A 22,435-nucleotide genomic window follows, 5' to 3' on the forward strand; every position below is an offset into this window, starting at 1 on the left:
ATAACTCATGGAATCACGGAAAACTGCAAATTGTGAATTTACATTTTCATGCCTAGTTAATTGCTTTTATTCAGGAATAGTCATTGGCAAATTTTTCTTAGGGTAGACTGCATATCTGACAGTAATATCAACAGGTAAGTTTTCATTCTCTTCCTTTCTAGCATAATTTAATAAAATAAAATGGAATCTGCATGGATGGCTTTTGTTTATACATCCTGGATGAGATGGGTTACAAAACACCGAAGTGCTCAGCAATTTGGCTTAGGATGGATTTTAACTGCTTCTTCCTTACACTTGAGAAAATGCATCATTTGTAGTGAGTCTCACTACTCTAGACAGGTGATCTAAATAATTCAGTTACTCTCTTCTGAATTTCCTAAGTGGCCTAATTTTTTCCACTCAATTCTACAATCATTTTACACTACCCGATCAACATTTAATGCACATCCACTGTATACCAGGCACAAGGAAACAGAGATGAACTATAATCTCTACACTCAAAGATCTCTCCTGAAATAACTAAATCAAAGACTATTTTTCCTAATACGTTCACGTTGGATTATGGTATATTCAAGTATAGGAATGAGTTAAACAGACCAAGGGGATGAAAATACCTCAGGGGATGTTAAAGTTATTCTTGGACCCCATGCTGTGCTTTCGTGACTTGTTTGTTTTTTTATATTTTTTATTTCAGCTGAAAGAGACATCAATGTCTACTGTGGGGTCCAGGCCATTACAATGAAGATTAATTTTTGCACAGTACTTTTCTCTGGTTATTCTGAAACAGACCTGGCACTGAACGGAAGGCATGGGGATTCCCACTGCAGGGGGTTCATCAATAACAACACCTTTCCTGCGGTGGTCATTTTCATCATCAATCTCAGCACCTTGGAGGGCTGTGGAAACAATTTAGTGGTAAGATTAGTGTGAAATTGTGTGCTAGGTTTGGGGATCATAACTAAAAAAACTCCCAGTTTCATGAAATAATCAGAAGCCCAATCTATCTTTCGAGAAAAAATTCCAATAAAACTGAACAAATAGCTTTCCTTTGTCTGTTTGAGGCTTCTGCTCCCAATCATACAATTTTATTTTCCAATAGTGGTTCTGTTTATTGTAGCTGGTGGTTGAGGGGCCTGAGATTAACTGTGCTACTCCAACCAACATTATTTTGTGTGAGTGACGCTGAGGAATATGTCTCTACAGTTGATCATTAGCTATGTTCCTCATGCTTTTTATGGAAGTATTCCAGTGAGTTTGGCAATGGATCACTTGGCCTATTGCTTCTTAGTGTCCTCATTCAGGAAGAAAGATGAAATATAGAATGAGAAACTTAGAGTCTTCTAGGTATCATGTTTACCATTGAATGATCCACACCACTGTTCTGTAAAAGAGGGCTGTTAGCATTTCCAGTGTGAAATTCTTCATCCTGTGGGACTGTCCTTTGAATTTCAAAATGTTATCATACCCAATCTTACCTATGAAATCCCAGTAGCACGCTCTCTCCAGTCATTGTGAAAATCAAAACACCACTTCAAATATTTCCACCTTGAATGAGAACCACTAGTCTACACTATTCATTTATTTATGCATGCATTGAACACCAAAAATAGAATTGAAAGAGGCATTCACTCTCCTGGGAATTAAAATTAATTGAAGTAAAAATATTGTGATTTGGGGGGTGTTACACTAAAATTCATTTAGCACTATTTTTTCTTTTGCTTGTTTAAATAGAGTCTTATTGGTTAATCCTAGCAAAGACAAAAAGAAGATTCAATGAGCATGACCACTCAGCCCGGTGAAGAAGGAGAGATCCGTTTTTCCTCTTGATAAATTATTGTTTGGGATTAAGGGGGAAAGCTTGATTATTCTAAGGGCAGGACTTTTAAGACGTGGTGGGAGATAGGAGACAGGAAAAAGATTTCTTTGAATCTCCTTTATCTTTTCCCGGAGGGCAGTTAGAATATTGTGCCCATGACCATTTCCAAGTCTACAGCTTGAGTATTCTTGACTCTTTTTATTAAAAACGTTTATTCATCTCTCTGGGTTGTGTGCAGAGAGGTTATGAAGTGGGCCTAAGGGAGAGAGGGAGAGTGATGCAGGTTGATTATTACACATCCGAGGTTCCGTGTGGAGGGAGGGAGCCCATGTGGAGAGAAGCAGCTCTGCCCCTCCTCCCACGGTAGCCCAAGGCCTCTCCTTCAAGAAGCTTTCTACTCTTGACTTCAGTCTTACCCTGCTGCTGGAAAAACAATTTGGGAGAAATGCCAGACAAAGCCTGTGTGTGTGTGTGTGTGTGTGTGTGTGTGTGTGTACGTGTTCATGTGTGTACCTTCATTTTTTTTTTTAGAGCTGAATTACTCTGGTATAAAAATTGAGATATATATTATATGTATATATATAAATATATGTATATAATTTTTTTTTCGCAGACAGAATTTGCATGTTTAGCTAGCCAGTCAGGCAAGCGATGTGTAGAGAGGAAGAATCACTTACTTTTTTATTTTTGTCTTAGATGTCACCACCTTTGGAGTCTGCTCCAAGGATAGTCCTGTATGGGAAAAATTAAGTAGACTACTAAGTCATCTGGATTAGAATCAAAATGTTTTCATTCATAATGATTTTGGTTCTCTTCATGAGTCAGCTAGATTATTGCTTCAGCTTTGCCCATGTGCTCCTAGGTTCACGTATAAAGTATATTCTATTGTTGAAAATTAAATGTTACAGGTCTCCATAATATCTGCTAAAAATATTAATTGAGCATCATATTGTATTTGACATGGCGGGAGAAGCTCAATTGTATTATGAAGGTCAAGAACATTATTGATTATTCCTGAAATGCTGGCTCTTAAATTTTAGTGGGATTGGAGAAATGAAAGCTAATCAGTCCCAGGGAAATATACACATGGACAATATTTTTATATAAATTCTAGGAGTTCATGATCCCTCTGCAACCCACCTATGAACTATTGTCCTGGAAGGGGATGAGAATCTCCATGTACCACAGAGGAAGACCCTGAGAAGATCGACCCTAAGAAAATGTGTGACCTTAATTCATTTGTTCAGAATTTATCTCGAGGACCCCAAGATGCTGGTGTCACTGAGCTATGCTGAAGGGACAAAGGCAAACAAGACCAGGAGGGTCCCCTGCCCACAAAGAGCTCTGATTATGGATGGGGGTGTGCTGAGTCAGACTGCTCATGCACTGTGATTGCATGAATAGAAGCTGTGGGGCTATCAGGAGAAGTTTCCAGGCAAGATGAGATCCAGGGGAGGAGTGGGATATGTCATGGTGAGGAGGGGAGAGTGGAGGCAGGAGGGGTATGCACAAAGGCCAGAGCAACAAGGGCCTTGGGGCTGGGACATTATTAACCAAGAGTGGGAGCCTGGAGATGTGAAGCTAACATGGAAAACAAGATCAGATTAACAGGGGTCTTTTAGACCATGCCACGGGATTTGGACTTTACCCATGAGCGTTTTCAAATTACTTGCTGTAGCACAACGAGTAACATATAGTCTCTCTACTTTCTTATTTATGAAATATGAGTATAGTGTCTTTGGTTATATGAAGTTTTATTTAGTTAAAAGACACATATGAGTCAGACAGTGAAAGACAAATATATGATATCGCTTATATGTGGAATCTAAAAAAATGCTACAAATGAACTTATTTACAAAATAGAAATAGAGCCACAGATGTAGAAAACAAACTTATGGTTACCAGGGGGGAACAGGGGGGATAAATTGGGAGATTGGGGTTGACATATACACACTACTATATATAAAATAGATAACTAATAAGAACCTACTGTATAGCACAGGGAACTCTACTCAATACTCTGTAATGACCTACATGGGAATAGAACCTAAAAAAGAGTGGATATATGTATATGTATAACTGATTCACTTTGCTGTACACCTGAAACTAACACAACATTGTAAATCAACTCTACTCCAATAAAAACTAATTAAAAAAGAATAAAATCACCCTCTTTATGAGAAGAAAAAAAAGACATATGATCACTTATAAGTAGCATTATATGTGTATAATTTCAAAACCATGCCATGTTATAGTTGCAACAGACCCTAGAAATGATCTGTCTAATGTTTTATTTTATTTCTAATATTTATTTATATGAAATGCCTAGATTTACATGTAACTATTTAATAACTGAGCTTGATCTACCATTCTAACAGGTATCCACAATTCCTGGAGTCAGTGCTTATGGAAATGCAACTTCAGTACAAATAGGAAATATTTCAGGATATATTGATACTCCAGACCCACCAACAATCATCAGCTATCTACCTGGACTTCTTTACAAATTTAGTTGTAGTTATCCATTGGAATACCTGGTTAATAATACCCAGCTTGCTTCGTAAGTCGCATTTTATTCTTGCTTTCTCATATTGTCTTTTGGTTTGAGTCATTTTTACCCTTGAGGGACTTATAAAGATAGCAGAGTTTGTTGAGAATAGCTAAACTCAATCTAATGGAAATCATATAAGGTCTTATCTATCTATCTATTTACCTACCTATCTACCTCTCTATCCATCTGTGAGTGTTATTGTTATGATGCATATCAACAGCTCAGTTTTAATCCTCCCCCCCTCCAATTAAAATTGGCTCAAACTAGTCAGCCTTGGGTTCTCCTAGCTCCCTTCAGAACTGCCCAAGAACCCAAGAACCCTGGGTGCTTATGCAGTCCAGAAGGGCCTGTCCTGTTTCCAGTGTGTAGAACATTCGGTCACTGCATTGTTGGGTCCTCTTTGGCTTCATTCTCTGCCGTATCTCTCACTGGTGGACTCTGCTGCCCAGAATCTGAGGTCTCCATGCCTCCTGCTGAGGTGTCACCTGCACAGTTGCTGATGCTTCCCAGGAAAGGTGGTGTCACCCAGAGCCAAAGAGCTTCAGACATGGACTGAGGTCATTGCCTTTTGTTTATAGTCATGTATCCATTCATTACTCCCAAAGCGCATACTCCAAGACAGTTATACATCCATGTTACAATATAACCATATGGATTTGTGAAATATTTTTGACAAGATGGAGTGATTGAATAAGAACTTTCCCTCTCCAGTTCTAGGGTTTTCTATCACAAAAGTAAAGTTATTGTTTAATCTTAGTCACAGGGAACGTGGAGGACACATTTTGCTTCAGATAAAAAATATTCATAGATGACTTAATGGCACAATGATGACAAACAGCTTGGTCAAAAGCAAGATTTTGATGTGGAAAAAAAGAAAAGAAAGGCCTTGAGTCAAAAGCATACAGGTGCAGAGGGAAGGAGGTCATAGTCTTTCACTCTGCTCCCCTCAACTTTCCCACTAAATACACTCCTGAACTTCAATGCACATGGAAATGTATTCATTTATTCAATAAATATTATACACCTACTACGTGCCATGCAATGTTCCAGCAGTGAACAAAGTAAAACAAAGTCCCTGATCTCATGAAACTTCTATTGAAGTGAAATTGATGAAAATGTATTTGCATCAGATTCAATTTTGTTTGGAATGACGTTTTTCTGCAAAAGTTTCATGTAAGTAATAAAAAATGTAAAAAAGCTTCCTTTATAAATAAAAAGATCATAAAGAACAGTTTGTCTTTACTTAGTCCCTCTTGCTTTTTGATTATTTATCTGTTCAGTAATTTAAACAGTATGCACACTCCAGACCTAGTTAAAAGTATGTCAGGATTACTCAAGAGTTTTTTGCCTTAAATCTAACATTAAGGTATAACTGAAACTTTAAAAATCTCATCAATGCCTTCCTTTTCCTCAATCTGTTTTAGGTCCTCAGCTGCTATTTCTGTGAGGGAGAACAATGGTACATTTGTCAGCACTTTGAACCTGCTTCTTTATAACGTAAGTTGACGGGCGAAGGATGTTATCTCCTCTTTCACTGTTCTGAGGAGCCATTTATGAGAATGGCTTTTATATAAAAATCTACCAAAAGCCACATTAACCTTGTTATACTTTGGTAACACTTATTCATCTTTACCACCATTTTCATATATCTTAGTGATAAAAGTATACTAAAAACTCCATTTTTTTCTAGAAGTTGGTGTATGATTTAAACTTTACTTTATAAATGTGATTCTGCATAGTTACTCCAAGTGTCTATCTACATTTATACATATATATTTATTTATGTGTGTATGTGTGTGTGTGTAGCCATAGTCAGGGTCAAGATTTTGGAAATAATATATTTGTGATAAAAAGATAGGAAAAGTCCAAATGATACTTGACTTGAAGGCACGATGCTTGGTGATGAATGTGTTAATATTTTCAATGTGGGTTTTGGCTGTTGTCAATTCTGTCACATTTGAAATAATTTGGGTTGACAGCACAGTATTGTATAAACTTTTGTCATTTAAATATCGACAGTGGCAGCAAAAACGTGAAAAATACATGAATTTCTATTTATAACTAACATAAATCTCACAATGATATTTTCATGTTGATTAAAAATTTTTATTCATACATGTTAAATGCCTGATTTAAATATCAATTTTCAATCTATCAACCAACATTTTTGTAAATTATGAATCTGATTTTTACATTATTATTCATGTCATCATGGCACTGAGTTATAATTCATGCAACTGATTTAAAAGTCATTGCATTATACTTTGAATATAATGTGCTATAAATATTGTAGTAAGACATTTTCCAAAGGCATTTTAAAAAGTCATGTTTATAAGTTTGTAGTCTGACACCACAGAGTTCTAAACAACAAATTAAAATGTGTTGGAATGGAGATTGCCTTTCTGTCATTTCTAAACTTTCTTCTGTAAGGAGAAGCTGCCAAGATACTTGGTTTTACAATACTCAGCAAATATGGGTCAGTATCCATTCCCAGTATGGCCAGATATTTATTTTGTTGTGAGCAGTATTTTTAAATTGGAACATTTCTATTAATTTATATGTGTAAGGTCCCTCAGGTAGAATTGCGATGAATGGTTTGGATTCAATCTTATTTGTTATAATTGAGTGAAACAAAGATGAGAATTCCTGATCCTAAAAAAGTGAAAAACATACTCACATGACATTTAAGGATACCACTATTTTCTGTGAAATTAAACTATTCTCTCAGCAGAAAAGCAGAAAATCAAACCTTAGAACTGTGGATTTGAGGAGAGCTTTGCTATTAAGCTCTTTCCTTTATCATTAGAAATAGTATCGTAGTCCTGTTGCTAACTAGACCTAATCCTTCAAAGAGTTTCTAGAATCTTAATGCCAAGTAAAAGTCTATAATTTGATGATAACCTTAAGATTTTAATTCTATAGTAAGTAATTTATATCAGAATATAAATGAAATACATAGTGCCAAAATCCTTCTCATTTTTAACCAATTTGCAATGAAAGTATTACTAATGGTTGAATTAATACATTAAAATTTAAAAGTTATTTACTAACCAGTTATTTAATAAAATTCAACCACTTCCCTACAAACTAGTGTTTTAAAAATTAACAGACAATTTTTTTAGAGCAGTTTTAGATTTAGAAAAATTGACCTAAAATGTACAGAGAGTTCCTATAGACCTCCAGTGCCTGCATACAACTTCCTCTATTATCTGCACCTTGTATTATGGGTCATATGGCATATTTGTTACAATTGATGAACCAATACTGACATATTATTAAGTAAGGTCCATAGTTTACATTTAGGTTAATACTTCACGTTATATATTCTATGGGTTTTGACAAATGTATATGACATGCATCCATTATTACTGTATCATACAGGAGAGCTTCACTGCCCCAAACTAGTTTCTTAACATGGCACCATTGTAATATTTTGCCATCTTACAGGACATTAAAAAAATAGTAATTTATACTGAAAAAATTTTTGTATACTTTGACGAATTGATCCAAAACCATATTTATTATTTGTTTGGAACACTAACATTTAGCTACCCAAATGTAATTTTATTGCAGTATTTCAAACTAAGTATTATTTTACAACCATTGGGGGCCATATTTTCCTATTTTACATGCAAAGTTTGTGATTTCTAACCCTTAGGAATGATGAAAATTATATTACATACCTACTGCTCTTATTCTATGGTTAGTTACTTGGGAAAAAGTACAATTGTTTATTTCTATGTGTTCTGGGATTCAGTGAATGTACTTAGGAAAATTTTACTTGTAATAAATAATGACATTTATTGACTGTGTGATTTTAATATATGGAGTTTACTTCAAGTTGAACTATGACCTTATTTTTGCATGGTATAAATAGATCAGTTTTCTCCTCTGTGGAAACTGAAAGTGAGGATGACCTTGTGAATTTGAATTATACCTAAGTAATAGTGTCTTCTGAGCAGATAAAGAAACAGAGTAAATCTAAAACTGGGTTATGTTAATTATGAATTATTTTTAAAGTTGAAGAAAAAATTTAAAATAAATATAATTGATTTTAGGGACAATATTGTGCTAACAGGAGTAAAGGCAACTAAACAAAATAAAATCAAAAGATCACCTTTTAGAAGAATAAATTTGATAAGTCATGATTAAACCACAGCTGAGTCATATCACTTGCAACTGACTTTATAGTATAATACTTGTAAAAAACAGTAAACATTCTTCTGGAGAATATTGATGCAAATACAAGATGAAAGAACTGTATAGTTAATGAAATGTGGGTAACTTGGAGAAGTTGGAAAAGGGAGCCAGAAAGATAATGAAATAAAAATACTACCTATCAGAAATGGTTAGAGGAGCTATTATCATTTATCACAGAAATATAGAAAATAAATACAGCATATAATCCCTCATTTATCAGGCTTTATTTGAGAATGAAATATTCCACATGAATGCAACTTTTTCAAAAGTGAATCATACGAATTATTCTTCTTTTAATTTTAAAAATTCAATATCTGTTGTTTTCTTCCCAACCTTCTTAAATAGAGTATGCTCTGTATTTTGCCTTTGCTTGAAGATGTTGAGATTTCATAATGAACATTAAAAATTCCCCTTTGCTGCAAAATAGCATTATCTTCAGAGTTACTGAATTTGGGGGAAACAATTTGCCTCCATGCTAAATGATTTGACAGCTTAGATTTTGAGAAGTTTTTTCTTTATTCTACATTTTTTTCTGTTCTTCTTTACTATCAAATTAAAGCTGTCACTTCTCAATTTCTAATTTGCTGCTTTAATCTACTGTAGATTGGGAAGTGATATAAATAAACTCTCCAGAATTGGTCTAAACTTAGGGTAAAAGGTAGAAATGAAGTCCTAAGACGCCCTTCTATAAGTCTTTACCATGTAATCTAGTACAGGAATTCCAGGGCATGCATTTTGGCAACTCAGAGACCATACTGGTCTCTTTTTAGGTTTTTTATTAAATTTTGGTAATTTCAAATTGCCAGATAAGTGACTCTGGGTAAATGAGACATTATTTAAAGTGTAAAGACTTACAACTCCAATGGCAAAGGGCTTAAACTGAAGCAGATATAATTTAAATAAACTGAATATTAGCCACTAATATAATTTAAATAACTGGAATATGAATTTAAATAAACTGAATATTGATAGTTGAATATTAGACAAACTAAATACTAATCTCTGACTAGTAACCATTGCATATAATTTCAATACACTGAACATTAATCATCATAAATGGTAAACTACGGACACAAAAAGATTTATGCATGAATTTGTTACTTGGATATGATTAAGAACAGTTCTGCCAAAAACTAGAGGATTAGTTAGGATTAGTCCTTTTTGGAGTTGGTTCTGTAAATTGATGTTGATTTGACCCCTTTTCTTTTATAGGACATTATTGTCTTAAGTAGATGTGCTGTTGGGAAGGCAATGATAGATTAATTGCTTATTTTTTTCATCATTAGGATTCAACCTACAGTCAGCAGTTAATTATCCCGAGTATAGGATTACCTTTGAAAACCAAAGTATTTGCAGCTGTACAAGCCACTAATCTGGACAGCAGGTATTTTCAAACCCTTATCTTTTGTTGGTTAAAACATTTTGGCTGCCTAAAGCCTCATGAATCATAAAGTTAGCTCATTCACTTTAAAAAAAATATTGCCATTGCCATTCCATTTAGAAATGCTAAACAATGGCTCTTAAAGAAGTAGTTAAGGGGGACTTCCCTGGTGGCGCAGTGGTTGGGAATCCACCCCCCCCCAGTGCAGGGACACGGGTTCGAGCCCTGGTCCGGGAAGATCCCATGTGGCACGGAGCAACTAAGCCCGTGCGCCACAACTACAGAGCCTGTGCTCTGGAGCCCGTGAGCCACAACTACTGAAGCCCACACGCCTAGAGCCCGTGCTCTGCAACAAGAGAAGCCACCACAGTGAGAAGCCTGCCCACAGCAACGAAGAGTAGCCCAGCTTGCCGCAACTGGAGAAAGCCCGCGCACAGCAATGAAGACCCAAAGCAGCCAAAATAAATAAATTAATTAATTAAAAGAAAAAAAAAGTAGTTAGGGGCATAGGCCTGAGGCCACTCCCCTAGGGATTTTAATACATCTCCTGCCCTAACCAGGTACAGACATTTCGCTCTCGCCATCCATGGCTACACATTTTTGCCAAACATAGCAAGGCTTATGCCATTGCCTCTGACCAGATTCTATCTCCACCACCACCCTCTTTCCTCACACACACGCTTCCATTTTATTTCTGCCAGCTCAAATCCTACGCAGTGTTCCTGGCCCTGATCTAGTGTCATCTCTGTCTGATATCTATCCTTATCACTCCAAACAAGAGAGCAGTCAGAATGGGGTGAGATTAATCAAGGGAAAAGACACGAATTTAAAGGAAAAGAAGAATATCAGTGGAACCACTGTTCTCCCAGTTTCCAAAATGGGAAACTCGACCCTATATTAAGGTGACATAACCTCACCTTAAATGTCCAAAAAACTTCTCAGGAATTCACCCCATCTTATTCTTCAGTTTTCCTTCCCACGTGCCTCTCCTATTATGTCTATTATTCTTCCACCCATGCAGCCACCCTCTGGTCCAGCTGTCAGCATCTCAAAACACCTCCTGCACTCTCTAGCACATTCACCCCAAAACATCCCTGCCAGAGTGGGGATTGTGACCTTCCTTCATCCTGCTGCTTCTCTCTAAAAAATGTCAGCACCTAAGACTCCTTTCCAGATTTTCCAGTGTCTCCGTGCTGCTCGCATCTCAGCCCTCCCACCTGATGCTCCCCATGAACCCCAGGACCTTCCTAGTCCCTTCTGTTTTTTTTTTTCTTTTTATTTAAAATATTTATTTATTTATTTTTGGCTGCGTTGGGTCTTTTTTGCTGTGCGCGGGCTTTCTCTAGCTGCGGTGCGCGGGCTTCTCATTGAGGTGGCTTCTCTTGTTGTGGAGCACGGGCTCTAGGCATGTGGGTTCAGTAGTTGTGGCTCGCGGGCTCTAGAGCGCAGGCTCAGTAGTTGCGGCACACGGGCTTAGTTGCTCTGCCGCATGTGGGATCTTCCCGGACCAGGGCATGAACCCGTGCCCCCTGCATTGGCAGGCGGATTCTTAACCACTGCACCACCAGGGAAGCCCTCCTTCTGTTCTTTCACACCTTTGTTCACATTACTCTTCCCACCTGAATGCCCGCCCACCCACAATCACCACACCTTCTGAAGCCATAGACCTCAGATTCTCCAAGAGAGGGATGATTTCAAATATTCTGCCTCCTGTCAAACTGTATATCAAATCATGTACCCCAATTTTTGGTTTAGAAGGTAATGCCTATATTTTTTAGTTTGCCTATATGTAAAAATACATATATTTTACATATTTGCCTAAATTAAAACAAAAAAGAAATGCTAATAAGTAGAAATAACATATTACAAGGGGGCTTCCCTGGTGGAGCAGTGGTTAAGAATCCACCTGCTGGTGCAGGGGTCGTGGGTTCGAGCCCTGGTCCAGGAAGATCCCACATGCCGCGGAGCAAATGGGCCCGTGCTCCACAATTACTGATCCTACACTCTGGAGCCCACGTGTCACAACTACTGAAGCCCGTGCACCTAGATCCCGTGCTCCTCAGCAAGAGAAGCCACCTCAATGAGAAGCCCGCGCACCACAATGAAGAGGAGCCCCCGATTCCCAGAACTAAAGAAAGTCCGTGTGCAGCAACGAAGACCCAATGCAGCCAAAAATAAATAAATAAATACATAAATTTATCTTTAAAAAAACCAAATTACAAGGATTAAAGGGTGACACCCACTTTATGTCATTAATTGGAAAATAGCAATTCTTCCCATAAAGAAGGAGGGGTAGTGACTGGAAGAGGGCATGGGGAGAGCTTTTGGGATACCAGAATGTTCTATGTTTTTCATCTGAAAGGTGATTAATCAGATGCAGTCATTTTGTGAACACTTATGATTCATGTATTTTCTATGTGTGTTACTATTCAATAAAAGTTTATTAAAAAACAAAAGAACTCTCCCCATAAGAATCTGGGCCAAAATTATATAAAACTATCTCCAGAAACATCTCTGCAAAATAACAAAATCAATCAAGTTTCATTTGACACATAGAAAATCCAGAATGATCAGAATTGAAAGGAAATTCAAAAGTAAAGATCCATTTCTGCCCTAGTAAAAAAATTGTAGCATGTAAATAGTTTATTTTGGGTTTCTCATATATTATTATTTAAACATTGCATCCTGAAGAGATTAGCACACTCTAGAAATCTGGTTCTACTTTACCTTCTCCCTTTTTGTCTTCTTGGCATTTTTATTCTTGGTTGTATGTGATTCTTGATGTGTGACAGCAATTTGTTGCAGACTTTTAAATAGTTTGAGTTTAGGAGAAAATTTTAATAAACAAGAAGTCTCTGCAAATAATATAAAACTATGTTCCCTGGGATAAGATGTTTGTCGATATCTACTTCCCTTGGATTAGTAACTAACATCCAAAAGGAGATTCTGACTCTAGATTATTCTTACCTCTTCCTGCAGATGGAATGTCTTAATGGATTATTGCTACACGACCCCATCAGGGAACCCAAATGATGATATTCGATATGATCTCTTCCTTAGGTAAGTGTCTAAGTCTTGTATTGATAGCAATAATCCTACTGTAGATAATTAAAATAGAAAAGCTAAGTCAGATAAACAAATTATAGTGTACTTTTATAGCTTTTAAATTTAAAGTTTTACATTTTGAACTTTTAGTCCTTATATAGTTGGAACTATAAAAGTTGAGAAAAATTTTCAACATGAAATGCTGATAAGGCTGTTGTTGAATGACAGTTACAAGTAAGTTTGCTCCATCAAAGATGTTTTATTCATGTTTAGGTCATGTGGGAATATTTCACTGTCTTAGGAAAAGCATGGCTAGGGTACTATGGACAATATGAGAAAGGCAGTGAGAGGGTACTATTTTTCCAAAACTAGACTGTCTCATGGTATATCAAAAGGAGAATAAAATTAAAGTAATGGGCTAGATAATTTAGACCTCAAAATGCTTTTCTTCATTTATCAGTATTTAATATGAAAGTGTAATACAGCCTACCACTCCTTTTTTATCAGAGCCAATAACTTCAACTTCATTCCCCAATAGACAGTGATAGAGTGAATGTAATCTACATTTGGGGAAAGGGGACATTGATCATAAAAACATTCAATCATCTCAGTTCCTTTTCAGCATCTTTATCTGACAGGAGAACAGACTTGAGAGTCAAGCAATGGCTTCTAATCATGCTTATAAAATGCAGTTGGCTCTGATCACTGCCACTTATTGACACATGATGGGAGTAATATGATGGGAAACCAAAAGAATAAGTTTTACTGGCTAATCAATGTTAAGATGATACTCAGAGGGTATGATCAAACTGACACTCATATTCTATTGCTGGAAGTGTTAATTTGGTTAACATTTTTGGGAAAAAATATCAGTATGTATCAAAAAACCTTAAAAGATTTCATATCCTTTGATTCTACTTTTGTGAACTGGGAAGCATATTCTAAAATATTTATGACTTTCTTGTCTATCAGTGCTATTTAAAATAGTAAAACATGAGAATCGACTGCATGTTCAGCAGTAAGGAAATGGGTAGGTGAATTATGGAGAACCAGTAAGTTGAGAGCTCACACAGACACAATAATCATATAAAATTATTTATAAAATAGAAAAAAATAGTTGGTTCTATTTTATCTCTTCCCCTTCTGTCTTCTTGATATTTCTATCTTTAGAAATATGTGGTTCCTTAACATTTAAATGTATTAAAATATGAAGTGAAAGAATTGGCATACACGATTGTACAATTGACCTCATTTATACAATACATGATAGAAAAGACTATAAGGAAATACATCAAAAGGTTCACCTTTGTTATTTATGCAAGTGAGATTGTGGATCATTTTGTTTTGACATTTTTCTTATTTTCCAAAATTTCTATAATGATTACGTATTGATAATCTAGAATAAGATCATCAGACTTCTGGTATGACTATGGCTTCAGCTTAATTCTTTCAGTTTTCTTCTTGGAAACTATAGAGACTGAAATGGATAACTAAAAAAAGTCCCCTAAATGCCATTTTCAGTGAGATTAGGAGGAAAAGAAAACCTAGAAATTCCAAAATATGTGTTAGTGTTGATAAAAACAGTTACGATCAAGACAAAACAGAGCAGGAAAAGGCTGGCAGGAAGCAGAGTGGGAAGAAGTGGCAGGAGAAGCAGGGAAGAAAAGTGATTGCTGAGGGGTCCCAGTGCCATAGATCCCAGAAACAGTCAGGAGAAATGCATACCTACAAGAACAGAGAATCACAAGCTAACTGAATCGAGAAAAAAGGGATAAACAAAAAATCCATAAAATACCAAAGAAAGGGGGAAATCAACATCGAAATGAGGAGGGTATGGCTCTACCAGATATTACAGTTAATAGAAGCTCTAAAGTTATTAAAGGGGTATGATATTATGTGAGGCTAGACACATAGACAAAAATTTAGAGTAGTAAGTTGAAAAATAGATCTAAAACATGGGAATTTACTATATGACAGAGTTTGGTAACATGCAAATCAGTGAGATTGACAGAGATTTTTAAAAATAGTGCTGGATAGTAGATAATCTTAAGAAAAAAAATAGCATAGGATCTGTACTTCACTCATTATACCATGGTAAACTTTAAATAGATTAATTTAAATGTAAAAACTACAGCTTTAAAAGTGATGGAAGAAAACATGCAAAATATCTTTAGAAATTTGGAGTAAGGAAAATCCTGTTTAGCCCACATACTAGAAGCCATAAAATAAAATATTTAAAATTAAATTATGTAAAAATAAAATTTCTGTGCTCAAACACACACACACACACACACACACACACACACACACACTGGGAGGAATGTCCAAAGCCAAACAACAAAGTTAAAACAATTTACAACTTACGTAACAAACAAGGAACCACTCTTCCTAAAAACCAAGAATTTATAGGAATCTTAAGGAAAAGGCCAACAGTACAATAAAAATTTGAGCAAGGAACATAAAAAATTTTCAGATAAAGAAACACAAATGGTTCTAATATATATGAAAAATGCACACATCCATTCACACTAAGATAAAGGTGAATTGATTTTATATGGTGATGGTTTATTGTTCCTACCAAATAGGGAATAATCCAAAATTTCATACATATACTTTGTTGATGTAGCTCTGAGGGAAATAAGTATTTTTTATACACTACTGGGGCAGTACAAAATGCAACAATATTTATAGAGGGCGATGTGGCAAAATCTGATGAATGATCCTACAGATATATAGATAACCCTGCACACGTTCAAAATGATGTATTGTAAGACTATTCATTATTACTTTGTAAAAATGCAAAAGATTCAAAACAATGCAAGTGTACATAAATAGGGCACAGGTTAAATAAACTCTGACGTGTGCATGATGAAATAGTGTACAACTGTGGAAAAAGATGAAGGAGGCTCTCTAAATATTGATATGGAAAGACCTCTAGGATACATTGTTAAATTAAAAAAAAGGCAAGGTACAAAACAATATAGAGAGTGTGCTATCATTTGTTTAAGAAGGGGGGAACAGTGAGAATATATTGCTTCTGCTTCTATTTGCATATGCCCTGTGAGGCTGCAGTAACATGTGAGGTCACCACGGGCAGGTTTGTGTGTGGACATGGGAGAGCATGGACAAGGGCAGAGATGTGGGCAGAGACTTTTTACTATATATATTTTATACTGCTTGGATTTTTGAACCATATGAAAGTATAATTCCTCTAAAATTTGATAATAATATTATAATCAGAAACTGATCTGCTTAAATATTGTGATCTAGGTCACTTACATATCTGTTGAGTTAGTTTATTCTCCTATTAAGTATCTATAACATGGCATAATTTTGTTAGCTCTTAATGTAATGGGGTACTCTTAATACTGCAGAAATTAATTTACAAGTCACGGTGGGTTGGTACTTTCCAGTAATATCGTTTTCACATTCTTTAACGTGTAGCTGTGACAAAGATCCTCAAACAACCGTCATTGAAAACGGCAGGAGCCAGCAGGGCCGCTTTTCCTTTGAAGTGTTCCGATTTGTGAAACACAAGAATCAGAAAATGTCCACTGTCTTCCTGCACTGTGTTACCAAGCTCTGCAGAGCTGATGACTGCCCCTTCCTTATGCCAGTATGTTTTTAGCAACTTTATTCTGAACTGTTGAATTGATCTAAGCTGAAAGTTATCAAGTGTTAGGAACTAATTTCTACATAGAAAGTGGATATGCATTAGGTCAAATAGTTTGGAGTACAATTTTTTCATTCATCCAGGAAAGATCTATTGAATGCCGCTTTGTGCCAAGCATTATACTGGGAATACAGAGATGCATGAATGAGTTCTGAATTCAGTTAGCTTATCCTTTAGGATCATGAGATAATCATGGAATAAAATATGACAAAATGTTATGGTGCAAAGGCAGACATATATATGGGCTGTAGTAAAAGGCATTATTCATCATTGTGAGAGAGATGAAACAGGAGAGGCTGGGAGGCTCAGTGGAAGAGATATGACTTTGAAGACAGCTGAACCCCAAAGAGGCAAAATCAAGAGTATAAGAGACACTCCATGCCAAAGGATGGTCAAAGTCACAGACACATGAAACAGAGTAACCAGGGAACTTCCAATCCTTCAGTAGGGCTATGGAGCAGAGTAGAATATCTAGACAGTAGGCCCCCTAGTGTTACAGCAATATTAACCTGAGAAAAATGCAGTCATGTTTTTTGATTTGAGATAGCTTTAATGTGTTTATATGTGTGCTCTAATTCATGCATTTCTTCACAATCATTAATTGCTTTAGTCCTAAGTAGCTATATCAGTTGGGGTTAAATGGAGATTCCACATTTCCTTGGCTCTGTGCTGACCAACATTTCAGGGAAAGATTTATTAAAGCCTTGAGAGAAATAAAAGTAGAAAAGTTTGATAAACACAGCCCTTTTTCAGGGGAGCCATTGAGCTATGTAAATTAATGAGGCAATGCACAATTACAACGGGAGGAAATAAGAAATGCGGCCCAAGCCAGGATAAGAAATACTGTAGCAGTTATATGCAAAGTAATTAAATAAATGCACAGAAGTAAATGAATAAAATTAAACATGTGGTATCTCTTCTAAAAGAATCTGCTTTCCAAATGGCCATAAAGAAACAATTTTGTGCCGGTGTGGAATTTCATTTGTTTTCTTAACTCCTTAGATTTGCGACCACAGAGAAAGGCGAGATGCGGGGAGGAGGACCACCTGGAGCCCCCAGAGCACTTCTGGAAATGCTGTCCTTTCTGCAGGGCCCATCATTACTCGGAGTGGTAAGAGCGCTCCTCCTTCTGTGTGTAGTAATAGACGGTTCCAAAATGGCTTGTTCCTTGGCTTCTAAGGAGAACTCAAAGTGATTCTTAAAGAGCACTAATTAACTGTGAGACAAGATAAACTGCTAGACAACTTTAATTTCATGGTAGTTTCCTGTTTATTCAACTTACTAAGGGAAATATTGTCTTTACCACATTTCCCTTCACACACACACACACACACACACACACACACACACACAAAGTATACGGTGCTGGACATGTTTCATTTGCCCATCCGGATCCACTCTGCCCTTCCCAGCCCCTCTCTGACCTTGAATACTTGTCTCTGTGAACTGCATCCCCTGGCTGCCTTGCCAAGTAGTTTCTGGTTGGACTTGGCCAATAGGTGGCGCTGTCAGAGGTTGGGTGTGAAGTCCACACAGCTCCCACCAGACAACTCTCTCCATTCAACTACTCTCAGAGTTCTGGAAACTCTCCCTTTAACCCATAGCCCAGGTAACTTGACTTTCTCCTGTGAATTCCCTCCATCTTTATAAATAGTCCTATTAAATCTCCTTAAATTGCTAGTTTGAATACCATTTGCTTCCTCCCAGGATCCTGAATTGTAGTAGTATGTAAATACGCCCACCAGTGCACTCATTTGTGCTCATGACTCTAATGGACACAATTACAATGGACACAAATACAATACATTTTCATGTATACAAATATTTGTACATGCATGTCCATACACATACATATACACATACACACACACTCTCCAAAGGGATACTGCTTTACAAGCGTGAACCTGGAGATATCCAGAATCAGTAAGATAAAACAGACATGCATTGTAAACAACACACACTGAAGTCTGAAAAACTGGTTCTAGTTCCAGCTTTTGTCCTAATAAGCTGTGGAACTTGGAATTTTCCTCCACTTCTCTGGGCAAAGATTTCTTTCTTTATTTTTAAAATAAAGGGTTTGAAAAAGTAGCCTTTCAGATTCTTTCTAACTCTATGGTTCTAAATTTGTCTAAAAAGGGAAAGCAGAATTCTGATTTGGACTATATGCTAATAATTTTTCTCTATTTTATAATAGCCATAGGCTATTATTATGTTTCAATTGTGGGTCTCCTGTCCCACAATGAAAAGAAATTTTTTCTGAAAGAGGTAATTAAGCAAAAGTCATTTGGACCTGAAAAATCCAGACAATTGCTTTAATTATTCACTCCTCTGTGTTTGTGTACACATATCAGTATTTTTTTAAAAAGCCTAAGAGGCCCTTTAAATAATGCAGAAATTTATTAAATATAAAATTTCAAACTTAGTCTCTACTCCCTGAGGGTTTGGTATGTTTTGAATGGTTTGAAAATGACTGGTTTGTGGTTTGTCAGAGGCCCAATCCTTATCTCTATCTAGCTGTCGGAAATAGCTCATAGAATTACACTGCATGGAAACTCAGCTCTTGCTGCCAATAATTAGGAATGCTTTTGGGTAGGCACAATAAAAAATATTCTTAAACAAAAAAAAAAAAAAAAAAAAAATTTTCTCATTTCTATGGAGCATATCTAGAGTCAGTTTGCCATAAGAAAAGAACCTTGAAAGTGACATTTCTCTGTTCATGTTGAGTAGATGACTTTTCCTCCTCTTTAACTTCTTTGCTTCCTTTTTACCTGGACGAAATCAAATTTAAATATTACAAATTTTAAATAATTTACTACTGTAATATAATTTTAAAACAGACCAAAATTATTAAGATCTCCAAATCCCAGTAAAGATTACCAAGCAGCAGTTTCTAATTCTACTGTAGCTCACCAGCTATCCAGGTTTATAGGTTTCTTCCACATCACGTCTAGTCATCCGAAATATCTATGTTAAAACCTCAAAGAGCTAATGCCTTTGATAACAATACCTCTGATGTCATGCCTGGATTTCTTCCTTTCCAATTTCAACTTGTTTCCACCTCAAAGATGACATTTATTTCCCAATGCACTAAGGTTCTCTCCTAGTCACCTTGGTCTCTCCACCCGTAAAGCCCCCAAAGGATAATGGTTAACCTTCCTTCATTTCTCTCTCACTCTCTGTGGATTTTTTTTTTTTTTTGTAACTTTGATAAATAGCAGTAGGATGGTCCTTATTTTTGGATATCATGGTGGCCTCACTGCCTAGAGGACCATGTGTAACAATGATTTCATTATAATACTATAATATCCTTAAAATTTTTTAATTTTAAATTCCATACAAATACAACTCAGAAATCAAGCTATAGCCATTCACAGGCAAATTCTATGTAAATTTAATGTCCAACTTAATGACCAGGTCTACCTTCTTCTCTTAGTTTTACTTTATTTTTTACCTTAATTCAGCTAGAATTTATCTCTGCAGATCCTGTGGCTGATTTTCATAGACAAGTCCAGTTTCAGGCTTGATTTGCTCTCTTCAAAGCTCTCTGATACTTGGAATTTTTGCTCTGTTTACACACTGAACCACGCCTTCCCCTAGACATCTGGCTTGGATCAGGTTTAATAAGTTGTTAAACCTCAGAACTCCTGTTTTGTTTTGTTTTACTTTAATGAAGTCAAATCCGTTGTGGTTATTTTTACCCAACATTGTTAATCCTTTTTTTAGTTGACTTAGGAAAATATTCATATCTTCAGAATTCAAAATCCTCAAAATTCATGAAATGTTCTTATTTTAAGCTCTGAAATGCTAAAACTATTCGGTAGGGAAATGCTTATCATGGGGTACAATCCTGGAAATTTAAAGGTATAATCACTGGAAAATAGTAGTACCTAATTTTTTTTTTTTTTACAAAAATTCGTATGGAGAAGTTCAAGCCAAACTCTTGTCCAACTAGCGTCATTGAGTTTCATTGAATAATTCATTCTAGCATATTTATTTAGCCCCTACAGGGACAGCCACTCTGCTAGGAACTGGGAATAAAATAGAGAACAGGCCACAGTCTTTGCCCTTGGGGAATCTTAGAATTCAAATGTAGAGATAGACTATTAACGAACATGACCCAGTGGAGAGTAAAAAGTTTTGAGGCTCTCAACCTGAAATATGTGGTTCATTTTACCACATAGGTAAATTGAAGACTTAAAAAAATAGTTTGTGCTTAGAAAGGAAAAATATTCATTCTGCATATATCTTTGCACTGATGTTCACTTTTTCCATTTATTTCAGCTACTTATCTGAGAGAAAAGCAGAGAATGACAATTTATCTTCCACTTCTGGCTTTTAAACAGCTGTGGTATTGCTGCTATCACTTTCCTCCTATGGGTCCTCAGCTAGCTATATGTTTTTTGAAGAGCTCACCAAGTTTAGAATTCCAATCTGTTTGAATTCCATAAGGTTTCTTTTAGTGTATATGTGTATAAGACCAAATTGGTGTGAGAGAGAAATAGAAGTGTATGGTGACAAAAAGCTCCTGAAAAATCTCTACCTCCCTTTTCTAGACAGTTCTTTGATTTTCTTTTAATTGCAATGATCCTAACATTGCAGGATACCAGAAACAGAAGATAACAGATAAATTTATTCTCGCTAAGCTTATTCAGTATCGAGTACAATTCCAAACAATATTCAAATATTACACACTCTGATTTCAGCCATCTACCAAAGGTAGGATGCTTTCAGTTTTTCAGAGTCCTGGAGCCTGCGGCTGATGTGGCTCATTTGGCATCTTTGTCCCCACACAGAGATTTTGTCCACAGCCAAGTCCTTGTAGATGACAGCTGGGATGCTGTTCTTACAAAAGTGCTTTGGTAATGTAAGAGAGGAGTGGATATTCTGACTTCTTTTGTTAACCTGAAATTGCAGAAAATAGTGGGGGCATACAATCATAGAACTTTTGCTTAATTTGGGATACATAGGAGGAAACTTTCTATTCTTTAATAGAAACCTTTTTTTTTTTAAGAGCAAATAAATGTAATTCCTAAACAAAGAATAACTTTTAAAAAGGAATTTTATAGCATTATATATTCTCTTCCATGTTCCAGTGAGGCAGCTTGTTTTGGGAAAGGGGCACTCAGATCTTTTGGATGAATGAATCACAGTGCATACATCCTGTCTATTTCCATGAGAAGCTATTGTCCTTGTAGGATGATACTGGTTGGAGGTTAGGATTTTCCTAAGGGCGTCTTATAATGAAAATTTGTATTTTGTTTTTCTTTTTGTCCTATAGCAATGCATTGCACCATTCTAAAGAATCCTATGAATGAGTGCTCTATTTATTTTGGACATTGTACTTCAGGATCAAACAGCAGAACCATCATTTCTGCCAAGACTCATATGTCTGAAAAGAAATGGCATCAGATGTTTTATAAATATCTCACCAGGTTCTCCCATCAATTATTTCAAATACTAATCCTGGAGTTTTATAGTTTGAGATATTTATCTCTTTTACTAAAAATATTTCCACACTTGCTAGTTTATACTATTTTAGAAAAGGGACTCTGAAACTGATCTTTTATTTAAGCTTAGTGTTTACTTTATCATGGAGGCTGTGGCAGATGGAAGTTTCTTCATCTGTAAAATGGGAGTAGCAATAATATCTAAACCATATGGCAATTATGAGAATTAAATGTGATAACATATGAGATAGCACTTTGTAAACTGTATGAAATTACACACATATTAATTGTAATAGTATTTATACTCCAGAATCAAACAGCC

The 22,435-nt window shown here is 36.0% G+C and overlaps 1 protein-coding gene across 6 annotated transcripts in view; it reads left to right on the forward strand.

The window, feature by feature from the left end:
• ZPLD1 (zona pellucida like domain containing 1) overlaps window positions 1-22,435 on the forward strand; it is a 226,911-nt gene that overhangs the window by 195,780 nt on the left and 8,696 nt on the right. For all 6 annotated transcript variants that reach the window (XM_082392144.1, XM_082392146.1, XM_082392143.1 and 3 more), the window contains 7 exons: window positions 695-915; window positions 4,195-4,376; window positions 5,792-5,864; window positions 9,854-9,951; window positions 12,928-13,008; window positions 16,438-16,609; window positions 17,669-17,777. In XM_082392144.1, coding sequence (XP_082248270.1) covers window positions 695-915; window positions 4,195-4,376; window positions 5,792-5,864; window positions 9,854-9,951; window positions 12,928-13,008; window positions 16,438-16,609; window positions 17,669-17,777 — 936 coding nt within the window. The remainder of the gene's footprint in view (window positions 1-694; window positions 916-4,194; window positions 4,377-5,791; window positions 5,865-9,853; window positions 9,952-12,927; window positions 13,009-16,437; window positions 16,610-17,668; window positions 17,778-22,435) is intronic.

The sequence above is a fragment of the Balaenoptera borealis genome, assembly GCF_965194805.1.
Source record: "Balaenoptera borealis genome assembly, chromosome: 5".
Lineage (NCBI taxonomy): Eukaryota > Metazoa > Chordata > Mammalia > Artiodactyla > Balaenopteridae > Balaenoptera > Balaenoptera borealis.